General features: G+C 41.8%; 2 protein-coding genes across 2 annotated transcripts; one reads left to right on the top strand and one right to left on the bottom strand.

Moving 5' to 3' along the window:
- Positions 1 to 732: 732 nt before the first annotated feature.
- mrpl20 (mitochondrial ribosomal protein L20) lies at positions 733 to 2,767 on the bottom strand. Its single transcript, XM_004086098.4, has 4 exons — positions 2,379 to 2,767; positions 2,110 to 2,220; positions 1,079 to 1,156; positions 733 to 1,004 (listed from the first exon to the last, which is right to left on the bottom strand). Exons 1-4 carry the CDS (start codon positions 2,463 to 2,465, stop codon positions 831 to 833), a joined length of 450 nt encoding a protein of 149 aa, XP_004086146.1. The 5' UTR covers positions 2,466 to 2,767; the 3' UTR covers positions 733 to 830.
- A 4,817-nt stretch (positions 2,768 to 7,584) lies between these two features.
- LOC101171309 (succinate dehydrogenase [ubiquinone] iron-sulfur subunit, mitochondrial) lies at positions 7,585 to 13,804 on the top strand. Its single transcript, XM_004086099.4, has 8 exons — positions 7,585 to 7,719; positions 9,687 to 9,820; positions 10,992 to 11,077; positions 11,151 to 11,287; positions 11,549 to 11,665; positions 11,753 to 11,854; positions 11,940 to 12,062; positions 13,402 to 13,804. Exons 1-8 carry the CDS (start codon positions 7,642 to 7,644, stop codon positions 13,480 to 13,482), a joined length of 858 nt encoding a protein of 285 aa, XP_004086147.3. The 5' UTR covers positions 7,585 to 7,641; the 3' UTR covers positions 13,483 to 13,804.
- The last annotated feature ends 715 nt before the right edge of the window (positions 13,805 to 14,519 follow it).

Below are 14,519 nucleotides of genomic sequence, written 5' to 3'. Positions count from 1 at the left end.
TACGTAATATTAATTACATTAATATTACGTATTAAGTAGGAAGCAAATCTTGAAATGAAACCCATGTTTCATATTTTCTGTTACCAATCATAAAACAGAAACAAACATGATTAGTTAAAAATATGAAAACTCTAAAGTCAACTTAACTCATAACTCAAAGAGATTGATTCAAACAAAGAGCAAAAGTATCAAAACCTTTAAAGAATTTAACATTTTAATGGCAGATTTCAACATGCAAATAGTGAAACAATAGTTTTATTGACACAAAATGAAACCTTAGCTTAAATGTCTAATAACAAGCAAACACCATGCAGCTATAGTGTCGTGTCTTTCAGGTGAGATGTTTTGAAAGATTTAAAATTGCTTTAATTCCCACTCCGATCATCTATTTTCAAAGCGTTCCCTCGTCTTTTAATGAGGATTCTGCCGTCTTTAGACATAGAAAAACCTCTTAATCTAGAAATACAATTTTAACTTTCTTTGTAAACATTCTCAATCAGAAAAATAGCAAAAGAACATGTTAAACACAATTTTCATCAGAGTGGGACTTTAAATCACAACTCCAAGTTTTCCTGACTTTGCAGATGTTTTTGAGGCTCATAGATGACCGTCTACTCTGGTCTAGGATCAACCAAAGCAACAAGAAGTTTCCTGTCCAAAATTAATTATTTTGGGGCCCCTTTCTATTCTACATACTGGTCTCAATGAACAAATAAATAAAACTCACAAGTATATTTTTAGTTTGAAGTATCTTTATGTAATAACAAATGCAAAAAAAAAGTGATATAACATCAGAGCTGCTCTGTCACTCCATGACAATAAATAGTCTTTTACTGCAACATAACGATGCGGGACAGGACGCCAGCAGGTTCTTTGCCGTCGCCGAGCGCTGCACGGAAGCCTTCTTGTTGCCGAGCTTTTGCTACTTTTGCCAGGGACTGGAAGGTCCTGGGTTCTGTGATGGCCAGATCGCTGATCACTCGTCGGTTGAGCTGAACGCTGCTCTAAATGGGGGGAAAGCAGAGTGAGCTGCCGGCGGAAATGCCACAGTGGCGTGCTGAGAAAACGAAAACGCCACCTTTGTGAGGTTGTGCATGAGGGCAGGATAGGTCATGCCGTGCTCCCGGGTCGCTGCTGCGATGCGCGTGATCCACAACTGCAGAAACGAGAAACGCATTCAAACCAACATTTCCTGCTTCTTGTTTTGTCAAAACAACAATTTGGCTTTCTGCTAGTATTGATGCAAAATATATCACCAACAAGATTAAGCTGAAGTAAGTGCACAATAAAGCTCCATAAGGAGTTTTCAGGGGGAAAACCTAAGGGTAACAAGGAGCTGTTTTACCAAAAGCCAAGTTCCATGACCGGGGTTCGGGCCACCGAGGCACCCGCCTTTGACTGCCACCCAAGCCGCATTGCACCGGCCCCTTTTGAGGTCTACTATGGGCGGTGGGCCCATGGGGGATTGGTCCCACGTTGTTTCTTCAGGCTGAGCGCGACCGGGGCCCGTAGGGAGGGCTCTGGTCACCAGGCCCAACCCCAGGCCTGGCTCCAGAGTGGGGCCCCGGTAACACCAACCATAACTGAGTCCTTGATTTTTCTTCTCATCTGAACCGATCTTTGTCTGACTCGTCCCCCAGGACCCGTCTACCATGGCAGACCCTACCAAGGGCAAAAGCCCCAGACAGCTTAGCTCCTGGGATCACTCGAGCTCTCAAACTCCCCCACCACCTTAAGGTGGCGGTTCACAGGCATCTGGTCCGGATGCCTCCTGGACGCTTCCCTGGGGAGGTGTTCCGGGCATGTCCCATTGGGCAGAGGCTCCGGGGAAGACCCAGGACTCTCTGCTGGTCTGGGAACGCCTCGGTGTCCCCCCAGAGGAACTGGAGGAAGTAGCAGGAACGAGGGAAGTCTGGGGATCTTTGCTTAGACTGCTGCCCCCACGACCCGGTCCGGATAAGCGGAGGAAGATGGATGGATGGATGGATGATGATATTCATAATGAAAGTTAAGATGGTCTAAAAACTTCACAAAAACTTTGGAAAACTTCAAGAAACTTTAACAGAAAAAAGCTGAATGGACATTAGTACAGGTGTAGTGGGTTCGTACCGTCCTCATGTTGCGTTTCTTCAGTTTTCGGGATTTGGTGGCGTAAACGAACGCCCTCCTGACAGCCCGCACGGCCAGACTGTAGCAGCGGTTCTTCCGGCCCCTGAAGTGCTGTTGGACGGCGGGACGTTAATACACAATCTCAAACCAACGCCGTCGTTTAGGTCCACACGAAGAGTGCACTAGCAGGACGAGTTAAATGTATATCATAGCCTACACCATTTGAACAGACCAACGGAGGAAGCTCCAGGAAATAGTCACCCCCTTACCCGAGCATGTTTGAGAAGATCTTGGACCTTCCAGAACCGGTCCGGTCCACGGTTACGGATCCAAAGGGGCAGTGTTAAAAACACCATGATTGTGTATTTGCTCGTTCACCCCACTGCTGCCTCTGTCGGCATTCAAACGACCTCAAAGAAGCCTCACGTGCGCACACCGCGGTTCACGCGCCGCAGCAATTTAGCAAACGGGACCAAGGGGTACGTTCGTTTTCAACCCCGCGTTAAAAATAGTTTGCGTGAGTGACGGGAAAAAAAATAACACAACTCCTCAAAATCTGGATTTAAAGAAGAAAAAATATTGACAAAACGCTGCAAACTATTTAAAGGTGAAGTCAAGTCAACCTATTAAACCGTTAACACGGAAAACAAAGAATTAACATCCGGGTCGTGAATTAAAAAAAGAAAAACTTTATTGTAAACGCCACCAGATACAGCAGAAGTATCAGTAGTGCATTAATACGAACATATGAACAAGGATGGAAAATAAAAAAAGATATAATAAAGTTAAAGAAAGTGCCAGGAGGTGAAAATGAATAAATAAATGCAGAGAATGGGTAAATTGATAAAACTTTACCATTTACCAAGTTTAACATTCTAAATAACTTTACAAATTTCAAGACATTTTAAAGCTTTTTTTAATATCTCGTTCTATATATAGTCTGACATTAACCACAAATAAAAAAACATTTAGGATTTTGTTAGAAATGTTACATTTATAAATGTAAAATCTGCAGGAGTAGGAACAAGTTTAGAAAGAGAAATGTAAAGAACACATTCCTTTGTTGGTGAAACTAAGCCATACAATACATGTTTCCCAAACTAAGAAATGAAAGTGTAAATGTGCAACAAAAGAAGTCACAGAAAATTTGCCAAAAAGGTCCAGAAAAGGGATAAAGCCCCAAATAAGCCCTGTCATCTACCTGCTGCACAGATGCTTTTCCCATCTAGATGACACTGGTAGCACTGTGAGAGTCATGTTCTTTGACTTCTCCAGTGCTTTCAACACCATCAAACCATCACTGCTCAGGGGGAAGCTAGAGGGAGCTGGAGTCAACAGTAGCCTGGCTGCATGGACCATCGACTACCTCTCCAACAGGCCGCAGTATGTGAAGCTTCATGACTGTGTGTCTGATGTGGTAGTCTGCAGCACTGGGGTACCACAGGGTACTGTGCTCTCTCCTTTCCTCTCCACCCTGTATACATCGGACTTCACACACAACACTGACAGCTGCCACCTCCAAAAGTTCTCTGATGATACAGCCATTGTTGGGCGGATATCTCAGGGAAACGATCTGGAGTACCTGGAGGTCATCACCAACTTTGTGGACTGGTGTGCTCTGAACCACCTGCACATCAACGCCAGCAAGACGAAGGAGGTGGTGATCGACTTCAGCAGGAAACCACATCTGACTGCACCGGTGAACATCCAGGGCTTGGAGGACTATAAATACCTGGGTGTTCACCTAAACAATAAACTGGACTGGACACACAACACAAATGCCCTGTACAAGAAGGGCCAAAGTCGTCTCCACCTGCTCAGACGACTGAGGTCCTTTGGGGTGTGCAGGACACTGCTAAGAACTTTTTATGACTCTGTGGTGGCTTCAGCCATCCTTTATGCAGTGGTCTGCTGGAGCAGCGGAAGCTCGGAGAGAGACAGGAAGAGACTGAACAAGCTGGTCAGACGGGCCGGCTCTGTCCTGGACTGCTCCCTGGACTCCATCGAGGAGGTGGGTGAGAGGAGGATGTTAGCCAAGCTAACATCAATCATGGACAACCCCTCTCACCCACTGTACCAGACTGTTTTAGACCTCAGCAGCTCCTTCAGTGGCAGACTGCTGCACCCACGATGCAAGAAGGAACGCTATCGCAGGTCCTTCATCCCAGCTGCTATCAGGCTGTTCAACACCAGCCTAAGTAAATAGTTTTCATAGTTTTTGTTTTTTATTCACTGTACAAAAACTGTATATACAGATGACCTCTATATAACTGCACATCTCTTTCCCTGTTTATTTATCAGAACACTCTTACTTTTGTATATATTCTTTCAAATGTGTGTCTGTCTAACTTGTCATTACTGTCTGTACATACTTGTGCCAAACTCCATGCTACTGTGACAAGGAAATTTCCCATTCGTGGGATTAATAAACAAATCTAATCTAATCTAATCTAATCTAAATAAAGAGTAACTGTTAAAAATGTACATGTCAATACTGGGTTTAAAGTTTCAAAAATATGTTTTTGCAATATAAATCTGTGTGAAATTTAGTAACACATGTCTTGTATCTTATTGGAAAAAAAGCAGTAAAAAGGTAAAAGCCAGATCTTTTTCCAAGATAAATCAGCTACATATTGTTTCCAATATGAATAATGTGGCGACGTTATAATATTTTTCTGAAAAGGTGTTTTTAAAAAGGTGTTTTATTACTTTTCCTAGAATGGGATGTAAAACTGATTTTTACCAATAGTTGATAGTGACAGAGAAATATTTAAAGTGAAAGATTGAGGGACCAGTTTTTGACTAAATAACAAACAGTACAGACCAAAAGTTTGGACACACCTTCTCATTTAAAGAGTTTTCTTTATTTTCATGAATATGAAAATTGTAGATTCACACTGAAGGCATCAAAACTATGAATTAACACATGTGGAATTATAGACATGACAAAAAAAGTATAAAACAACTGAAAATATGTCTTATTCTAGGTTCTTCATAGTAGCCACCTTTTTCTTTGATTACTGCTTTGTACACTCTTGGCATTCTCTGGATGAGCTTCTAGAGGTAGTCACCTGAAATGTTTTTCACTTCACAGGTGAGCCCTGTCAGGTTAAATAAGTGTGATTTCTGGCCTTATAAATGGGGTTGGGACCATCAGTTGTGTTGTGCAGAAGTCAGGTGGATACACAGCTGATAGTCCTACTGAATAGACTGTTAGAATTTGTATAATGGCAAAAAAAAAGCTGCTAAGTACAGAAAAACGAGTGGCCATCATTACTTTAAGAAATGAAGGTCAGTCAGTCCGAAAAATTGAGAAAACTTTGAAAGTGTCCCCAAGTGCAGTCACAAAAACCATCAAGCGCTACAAAGAAACTGGCTGACATGTGGACCACCCCAGGAAAGGAAGACCAAGAGTCACCTCTGCTGGGGAGGATAAGTTCATCCGAGTCAGCAGCCTCAGAAATGGCAGCTTAACAGCAGCTCAGATTAGAGAGCAGGTCAATGGCACACAGAGTTCTAGCAGCAGACACATCTCTACAACAACTGTTCAGAGGAGACTGTGTGAATCAGGCCTTCATGGTAGAATATCTGCTAGGAAACCACTGCTAAAGAAAGGCAACAAGCAGAAGAGACTTGTTTGGGCTAAAGAACACAAGGAATGGACATTAGACCATGGAAATCTGGGCTTTGGTCTGATGAGTCCAAATTGGAGATGTTTGGTTCCAACCACCGTGTCTTTGTGCGACGCAGAAAAGGTGAACAGATGGACTCTACATGCCTGGTTCCCACCGTGAAGCATGGAGGAGGAGGTGTGATGGTGTGGGGGTGCTTTGCTGGTGACACTGTTGGGGATTTATTCCAAATTGAAGGCATACTGAACCAGCATGGCCACCACAGCATCTTGCAGCAGCATGCTATTCCATCCGGTTTGCGTTTAGTTGGACCATCATTTCTTTTTCAACAGGACAATGACCCCAAACACACCTCCAGACTGTGGAAGGGCTATATGACCAAGAAGGAGAGTGATGGGGGGCTGCACCAGATGACCTGGCCTCCACAGTCACTGGACCTGAACCAAATCCAGATGGTTTGGGGTGAGCTGGACTGCAGAGTGAAGGCAAAAGGGCCAACAAGTGCTAAGCATTCTGGGAACTCCTTCAAGACTGTTGGAAGACCATTTCAGGTGACTACCTCTGGAAGCTCATCCACAGAATGCCAAGAGTGTAAAGCAGTAATCAAAGCAAAAGGTGGCTACTATGAAGAAACTACAATATGACATATTTTCAGTTGTTTTACACTTTGTTATGTATATAATTCCAAATGTGTTAATTCATAGTTTGATGCCTTCAGTGTAAATCTACAATTTCATAGTCGTGAAAATAAAGAAAACTCTTTGAATGAGAAGGTGAGTCCAAACCTTTGGTCTGTACTGTACATATTCCATGAGATATTGTACCAAAGACTTTAGAATATTCTCCTGGAGTAATTGGGATTTTATATTTATAAAGGAATTCAACAAAAGAAAAAAATACTTTTTGTTTATAAAGAGTCAATCAAAACAAAACATTTTTGAAATCAATAATCAAGGAATTGAGATTTACATTAATGGAGATATCCTTGTTGTTCAAGATTAAATTACTGGGCAGAGAAGTTGTGTTTGTCAATGAGAAATCATGAGAGTAAAGCAGATCATGTGACTGGGAGCAACATATACATAAAATTATACTGTAAAAAAATGACAACACCAAGTTGGCAAATAGTATGATATGGGGCTGCATAGTAAGGGACTTCTGAAAATGTCCAAATCAATTCAGTTTAAAAGTGGACATAAGAAAACACTTCAAACAATTTACTGGCACATCAACTATTAACATTTACAGTAAATAGAAATAAAAGTTTTAAATAACTTTACAAGGATAAGGTCTCTCATATCTTAGTTATGGAAACATGTATTCTTTGGCTTTCACCAACAAAAAATTACCGCCGTTTACATTTTTTGAATGTATAAACTTGTACCTACTCCTGGCTAAATTTTACATTTATAAATGTACACATTTTAATGACATTTAAAAAAAAAAGTTAGGATTTTATCCATAACTAAGATATGTGAGACCTTATCCTTGTAAAGTCAACATCTCCAAGAAAGACTTAATTGATTTATGCACTATCATCTGTGAAGGATGAATACATGTTTTAGAGATTGTAGGCAGAAAAGAATAGTTAAGTATTACAAATCTAGGGTCCAGATTATTGTTTAATTTATGCTGAAAGTTTTTTATATTGCTTACATATGTGTACATTCTTTTTTTTATCTTTGTTTTTGTGAGGAGCTGTGCATTGCATCTTTGTGTGGTTGTGTCAGCGAGAGTTTTGTAATGATTATATTTCATTTGAAAAAACAAAAAAAGGAGCAGTTAAGTAAGCAGGGACACGCTGGTTACCAAACCATGCCTTTCTGCGCTGACGCGTCACGCAGCCGCGGTGGATGCTGGGAAAGCAAGACTCCGGAGGTCAGTCAGTGCTAAAGCGCAGATGATCATGTCGGTTGCGGGATTGACGTCCTTGAGACGCTGCGGCGTTTTAGTTCTACGCTCCCCTGCGGGTCTGGGGGTGAGTATGTCCTCATAGACAGACACAACATTTCCTTTGTACTTTCTGAATCTTAATAATTTGTTTGAGACGAAAAGATTCTGACCGCTACTCCGGTTACGTCACGGCGTTTAGTGGCTAGCATGTAGCCGAGTCCGTGTTAGCTTACGCTTTCAGTTACAAAACATGTCATTTGTCGGTGAACGTAACCTCAGAAACCGGTCAGAGAGCTTTGTGCAGTAACGGAGATGTTTTTGTCTGAAAGTCACTCTTTAAAGCTTCCTCTCGAGATGTTTTACTGCTGTTTTCTACAGTTCAGGTCATTTTCGGGGTTTAAACAATTCCAACTGAGATCTCAAGATTCTTCTCGAGCTAATCAAAACGATTGAAACCTAATGTTAGAGATTCACCTCTAAGTCCTAGTTTTTGTGAATCATTTCAACGGATGTATTTAAACGAAATCCTCTCATAATTGAAGGCATAAACTAAGTCCAATGTTGAAAAGAATGAACTGAAAGAAGGAACCACACAAGCCAACATTTTCTAAGGTCCAGAGACAAAAGTTGATGACCACTAATAATGATAGAGCTTCTAATTCTGAACACAGAAATAAATAAAATAGCCCAATGGACCTAAAAATAATAAAGTTATTAATAGTTTACGTCTTGCTGATCTCCTTTGTTTTATGGATAGAAAACAAGGGGAAAACTTGGTAATCTTACATTTAAGATACACCAACAACAAATCCCTGTACAAATGAACAAATACTAAAACACAACTGGAAATCACAGAACCATTTACAGTCCTGAAAAAAAAAAAGAATTAAAAAAAGCAAATGACCACATACCGAATTACAAAAGCTACCCGATGCAAATGACCAAATTCAGAAACACAACGAAAGCGGATACACTGCTTCTCACAAAAAGGAATGTAATATAAAACCAATCGTGAATGGTTTTTAAGTTATTTATTACTGTTTTCTTTGTGTGGAAAGTGTAAAATGTAAAAAATCATACACGATTAGTTCTATATTACGTCACTTCCAGGATTCAGGACGTTCCCTTAGAAACCGTGGCTCCGCTTTTGTTGTTGTGTTTCTGGATTTGTTCATTTGCTTTTTTGTTTCAGGACTCTGTCATTTAATTCGTGATTAGCTGTTGTGCTTCCATATTTGTTCAATTCTACTGGGATCTGTTGCATCTTAAATGTAAACGTGTTTTGCACCTCTTGGCCACCGTAGTTTTTGTCTGTTTCGATCTGTGCGCTAAACACCATCAATTTGTCACAGGACATTATTTTGCAATTTTAAATGTTTCTGTTAAAGATCGTTCATTTTATGTTATTTAATGCTTTACGTCTGCTGAGTGCAGTTTATCATTTGTATTAAGGGCTCGAACCCGTGACCCCTCACTGATATGATTTGGGACTCGGGTCTGCAATGACGAACGTCGCGCGTTTTATCAAGTTTCCTCAAAGTTTATGGGACCTAATTGATCTTGTACCTTTCACCAAGCTGTGAAATTGATCCAAAGTCACGAGAAAGCTGTTTGGCTCACAAATGGCCGCTATAGGTCCACTGTACCTTGTTCAAATCAAAGTAGAAGCTATCCCAGTAAGCACCGCCACGCATACGTTCAAACTTTTTTTATTTAACAAAAAGCGCTTTTCATACCTTGTGCAACACAAAATGCTTAAACATATAGAACAAACAAAAACCCACAATATTACAATAAAAACACTTTTCCCACTCCCCTCTGTTAAACCATACGACCTTTGACCTCACGCCGTACATTAACACAATACATTTTCCAACGCGGGAACAAAGTTCTTCAATGGCGAAGTGAGCTTCCACGAACGGTGTGTGCGGTGACACCCGGGGGTGTTAAACTGAAGCATTTATTGTATTCATAAAAGTAAAAATATCCTGTTTTAATAAACGTGCTGAATTTCAGGGGCATCAAATGTTTGTTTGTTTTTCCTGGGTACAGGTGGTGAGATGTGCCCAGACGGCCGCCGCCCCCGCCGCTCAACCCCGAATAAAGAAGTTCCAGGTGTACAGGTGGGACCCAGACACCCCAGGGGACAAACCACGCATGCAGACCTATGACATCGACCTCAACGCGTACGTATTTTAAATCTTAGTCTTGTTCTAATGTCCAACGTGAAGCTTTGAAGGAGAAAAATCATTTATGGTTTTATAGAAACCCAGAGATCTTTGGAGGAACACATTTTTAACTTGTTTAGTTGAATCTTATATTATCAAGGATTCATTTGTAAGATTCATTTTTTTGTTTTGTTGGTTTGAATGCACACTTCACCATAAGAGTTTTTGGAATGCTGACACTGCAAAAAACACCTCATCTGCTCCTTGTAGTCAAACTAGATGATAGTTGGAGGTTATGGCCGCTCACGGTCATGTAAATGTCCGTCTCCAGCATCAAACATGGTTGCAGGACAGAGACTAGTTCAGGATCTGCACATCTTTTGAGTAACTGTTAGACTGTCCCACTCTGATCATCTTTTGATTAAAGCATTCCCAGAGGTCTTCTAATGAGGATGATGCCAAAATTTAGCCAAAATTAAAACAAAAAAAAGTTCACTTTTCATTTTTTAAGATGTGGCTTCTGCAGAGCAGCAAAAAACAAAACACATCTCTCAGTTGTGGGTGAGACTTTTGATGTGGAGCAACCCCGCCCCCACTTTCCAGCACCCATCTCTCCCACTAGCTTACAGCCCCTCACACCCCCAAGCTAACATTACAGGTGCAACAAGTGGCGAGCAACATCTGAGCTATCCAGCCGTACAGATAAAATCCAGATTCCAGCTCAGGTAAACAAAAACGGTCATGAATCCGTTTGCATCAGAATGGAGCAGAGCAGGGAGCTCGTGGCCCGCTCAGCGCATCTACGTAAAAACTACAAGCTTTGTTCAACTGCAATTCTTAGTCTGCTCCTGATTCACAACAATTTGAATAAAGAAAAATCAGGAAATTTTCAGATGAATTTTCTTTATATATGTCCTCCATCACTAGGAAAATGCCAGCAGAAGACGTTAAAAACACCAAAAAGACCGTTTTGATTGGAGTGGGTCTTTAATTGTTCTGGTGGTGTTTAATTAATGTGATGTCATCGGTCAGGCAGACGCTGAGGCGTTGTCATAACGGAGAGCAGCAGTTAGATGTACAAGGTGTCGTCTGAAGCCGCTTTTTTCTGTTTCTTCTTCTGGTGATTTGACGCGACAATAAAAAAAATAAAACAGAAATCGTCTGCAAAAGTCTGTGTTTCTGTCTGCAGATGTGGACCTATGGTTCTGGACGCACTCATCAAGATCAAAAATGAGATGGACCCCACCCTGACCTTCCGCCGCTCCTGCAGAGAAGGTCATTCTCACAGTGACGGTTTCTGTGGCGCGATGGATCACCGTGCGGCCTTTGAGATGTTCTTTGTTTTCAGGGATTTGTGGTTCCTGCGCGATGAACATAAACGGGGGAAACACGCTCGCCTGCCTCCAGAGGATTGACCCCAACCTGAGCAAACCAACCAAAATCTACCCGCTGCCACACATGTATGTGGTTAAAGACCTGGTACCTGTGAGTCCACACACCCTTTAAAATCCAAAGCCAGCACGTTTGGGTTCACGTGTTGTGCACAAACTGTGCTCAGATATGTTTAAAGTGATCATAATTTCATGTTTAAGGGTCTAAATGAATTTAAAATAGTCTTTCTGCTGCTTTGAACAATAATGGGGGGCAAGCATTTTCAGATTTGACCTGAAATATCACTTTTTATAATTGTATAGAACATATTTAATAAAATGCCTTATGATTTGAACGTGCTGCTGCTTTTTTCAGGATATGAGCAACTTCTATGCCCAATACAAATCCATTGAGCCTTACCTGAAGAAGAAGGATGAGTCCAGGGAAGGGAAGGAGCAGTACCTGCAGTCTGTGGAGGACAGGCAGAAGCTGGTATTTCTCTGCTCCATGTTCAGTCAAAACGCCAAGACTTGATTGAGTTGTGTTGATGGTTAGAATCCCTTCCTTTTTGCCGAATAGGACGGGCTCTATGAGTGCATCCTTTGCGCCTGCTGCAGCACCAGCTGTCCGAGCTACTGGTGGAACGGAGACAAATACCTGGGCCCGGCTGTGCTCATGCAGGTGAGCCCAGGCCAGACGCTCACGGCTCAGTCAGCACCACAAACGGCAGAACACGTTCATATGTTTGTCCTGTCCCGCTTGGCAGGCGTACCGCTGGATGATCGACTCCCGGGACGAGTTCACAGATGAGCGGCTGTCCAAACTGCAGGACCCCTTCTCGCTCTACCGCTGCCACACCATCATGAACTGCACCCAGACCTGCCCCAAGGTAACCTGTCGGTGCTTTTAGAGGAGTCAGTGTGGGCCGTTTTCAGTGCAACACCTAAATGAACGTCCCTGTTGTCCTAGAAAACGACAGGTTTGTTAATTTAGGCTAAAAACAGAATAAGTAAGGGTTAGTGGCCTTCGAAGTGTGCATTATCAGAAATGAACACACAAGCCTGACGGTTCAGGCCGTTCTCCCACTTCTACCACAGTCACTTACAAAAGAAATAAATATTCAAACAGTTTTTAGGACTTTATTCTTGTTATTTTTTCACAAAAACAGACCATATTTTGAGTGGTGCAGTAGACAGTGCGCTGCTCTGACCTCGACTGCAGCAGCAAAGGAAAGTGAATGTTATGTTGATGGTCACGATGGGTTAAATAAAGCATCAGTTTAGAGAGAAAGTTCATCTCTTTCTGCTTGTTTTTGTCCAGATGATGAAGCTAAAGGTTGTTTTTAAGAAGCCGGCGCAGTGATACAAAACGTTTAGGTGATGTGACCGGAACTTCTTTTTTAGGCGTGCTTTTATCACTGTGCGTTATCACTTTTTAATGCACAACCAGGAGCCAATCAGAGACGAGTATTCACCCGGACCGTGGTATAATTATAATTAAGGAACGCTTTTACAACAGATCAAAGGATGATTGGAGTGGGGTTTGAAAGACCCACTCCAGACTTTTTGTGGAATAGTTCCAACAGAAATGTTCCTCTGAGTTGTAGGCGGGACCGTTGGCATGGGGGTAAGCCTGCCCTCATTTCACGTGATCCCTTTGCCTACACTCTCTCCCACTAGCTTACAGCCTCTCACAAACCCGACCTAACATTCAGCAGTTTGGATCCAGATTCCAGCTCAGGCGAGGAAAACGGAGACGTTCATGGATCCGTTTGTCTGCATCAGAATGGAGCGGAGCAGGGAGCTTCTGCAGATTGTGGCTTCTACGGAACAACTACAAGCTTTTCCCAACACCTTTTTTCATCGCTTCTAATTCACGTTTTCAAAAAAGGAATAGTCAGAAATGCAATTTTAATTGTCTTTATCTGTCCGCCATCATCAGAAAAATGCTATAAGGTTTACATTGTTTTCCTTTTTTGAAAATAAAGACATATCAAGTCGCCACCACACAAAGTTCCTTCTAACAGCATATTGCAATGAATTTTTTCTTGACAAACAGAATCTGTGTGGGTTCCTGCGTTTTACCGATGGTCTCATCCTGATTATAACACGTCTGTCCATGGAATCAAATCTTATCCTGTTTTTATTGTGTACACTTTGAAAATGTGTTAACATTGAGTTTGATGTGTTGAATGTGGAGCTCAGAATTCAGTGTGTTGTGTCTTTCAGGGCCTGAATCCTGGTAAAGCCATAGCTGAGATCAAGAAGATGATGGCCACATATAAGGAGAGGAAGGAGGCCGCCGCCTGAAACCCGTGTTGTTCTTCCATGAAATGACATGATTTAAATTATATACTGATATCAAGTGTAAATAATTGTGGTCTGATGGGCTGTGTGTGCATGTGTGTGGAACAAAATTGACATAAACGCACAACTCCAGGATGAATGGGGAGAGATTGTCGTATTATGTACCAGAACACAGACGTGCTGGTCTCAGCTGTTTGGTGGTTTGGAAAAGTTCATGTTTGCTTTGCGTGCAAAATGTTCTCTGCTTTCAGTTCCCAGACCCACAATATACATGCTGCATACAACTGATTTTGTTTTATTTGGAAATAAAGTCTTTAAATGCACATTTTTTCCCCCCTAAATTTTGTTTTTTGTTGTCATACAGGTTTGTGTCCAGTAGATGTCGCTAACGTGCAGAACTGAAAGCAAAGGCTGGCTCTTCTGACTGCAGAATTATTTCTGAACTTATTGCAGTTAAAGCCAGATCACCACAAATTTAAATGCAGTTTTACGTTTAAAGATTACAAAGATAAATATGCTCCTTAGTTTCTGAGGTGCTTTGCAAAAAGCCAGTAAAAAACAAAGTGGTGATCATTTAGTAATGATCAGAGCAATTACAAGTTCATAATTATAGTAAAAATGAATAAGGAACTGCCTCTTGACGGTCTATTAATGTATAATCTAATGTCGCAAAGCCAGAGCATCTGGAGAGGTGGAGGTTTGCTCTAGAAAAGGAAAAAGAAAAAGGTCAGCTGCAGCGAGACGGTGTCTGTGTGAGAGGAACCGAAGTGGAACGGTGAGGTCACAGGGAGCAGAGATGGAGAAGATGGAGGACTCAACAGTCCAGAACACCAGTGTGGGAAAGAGGTGAAGGGGCGTCTGCAAGCAGGTTGGAACGGGTGGAGGAAGGTTTCAGATGAGATGTGACTAAAGAGTGTCATCGAGAATGAAAGAAGAGGGGGAGAAGACTGTGATGATTACAGGTTGTATTTGGGAGAGACCAGGATGGATCGGGAATGAATCCATCAGAGGAACAGATCATGGAAGATGTTCTGAAGATA

The sequence above is a fragment of the Oryzias latipes genome, chromosome 5, assembly GCF_002234675.1.
Source record: "Oryzias latipes chromosome 5, ASM223467v1".
NCBI lineage: Eukaryota > Metazoa > Chordata > Actinopteri > Beloniformes > Adrianichthyidae > Oryzias > Oryzias latipes.
The sequence above is the reverse complement of the archived record's forward strand: the minus strand, read 5'-3'. Positions and strand labels throughout refer to the sequence as shown.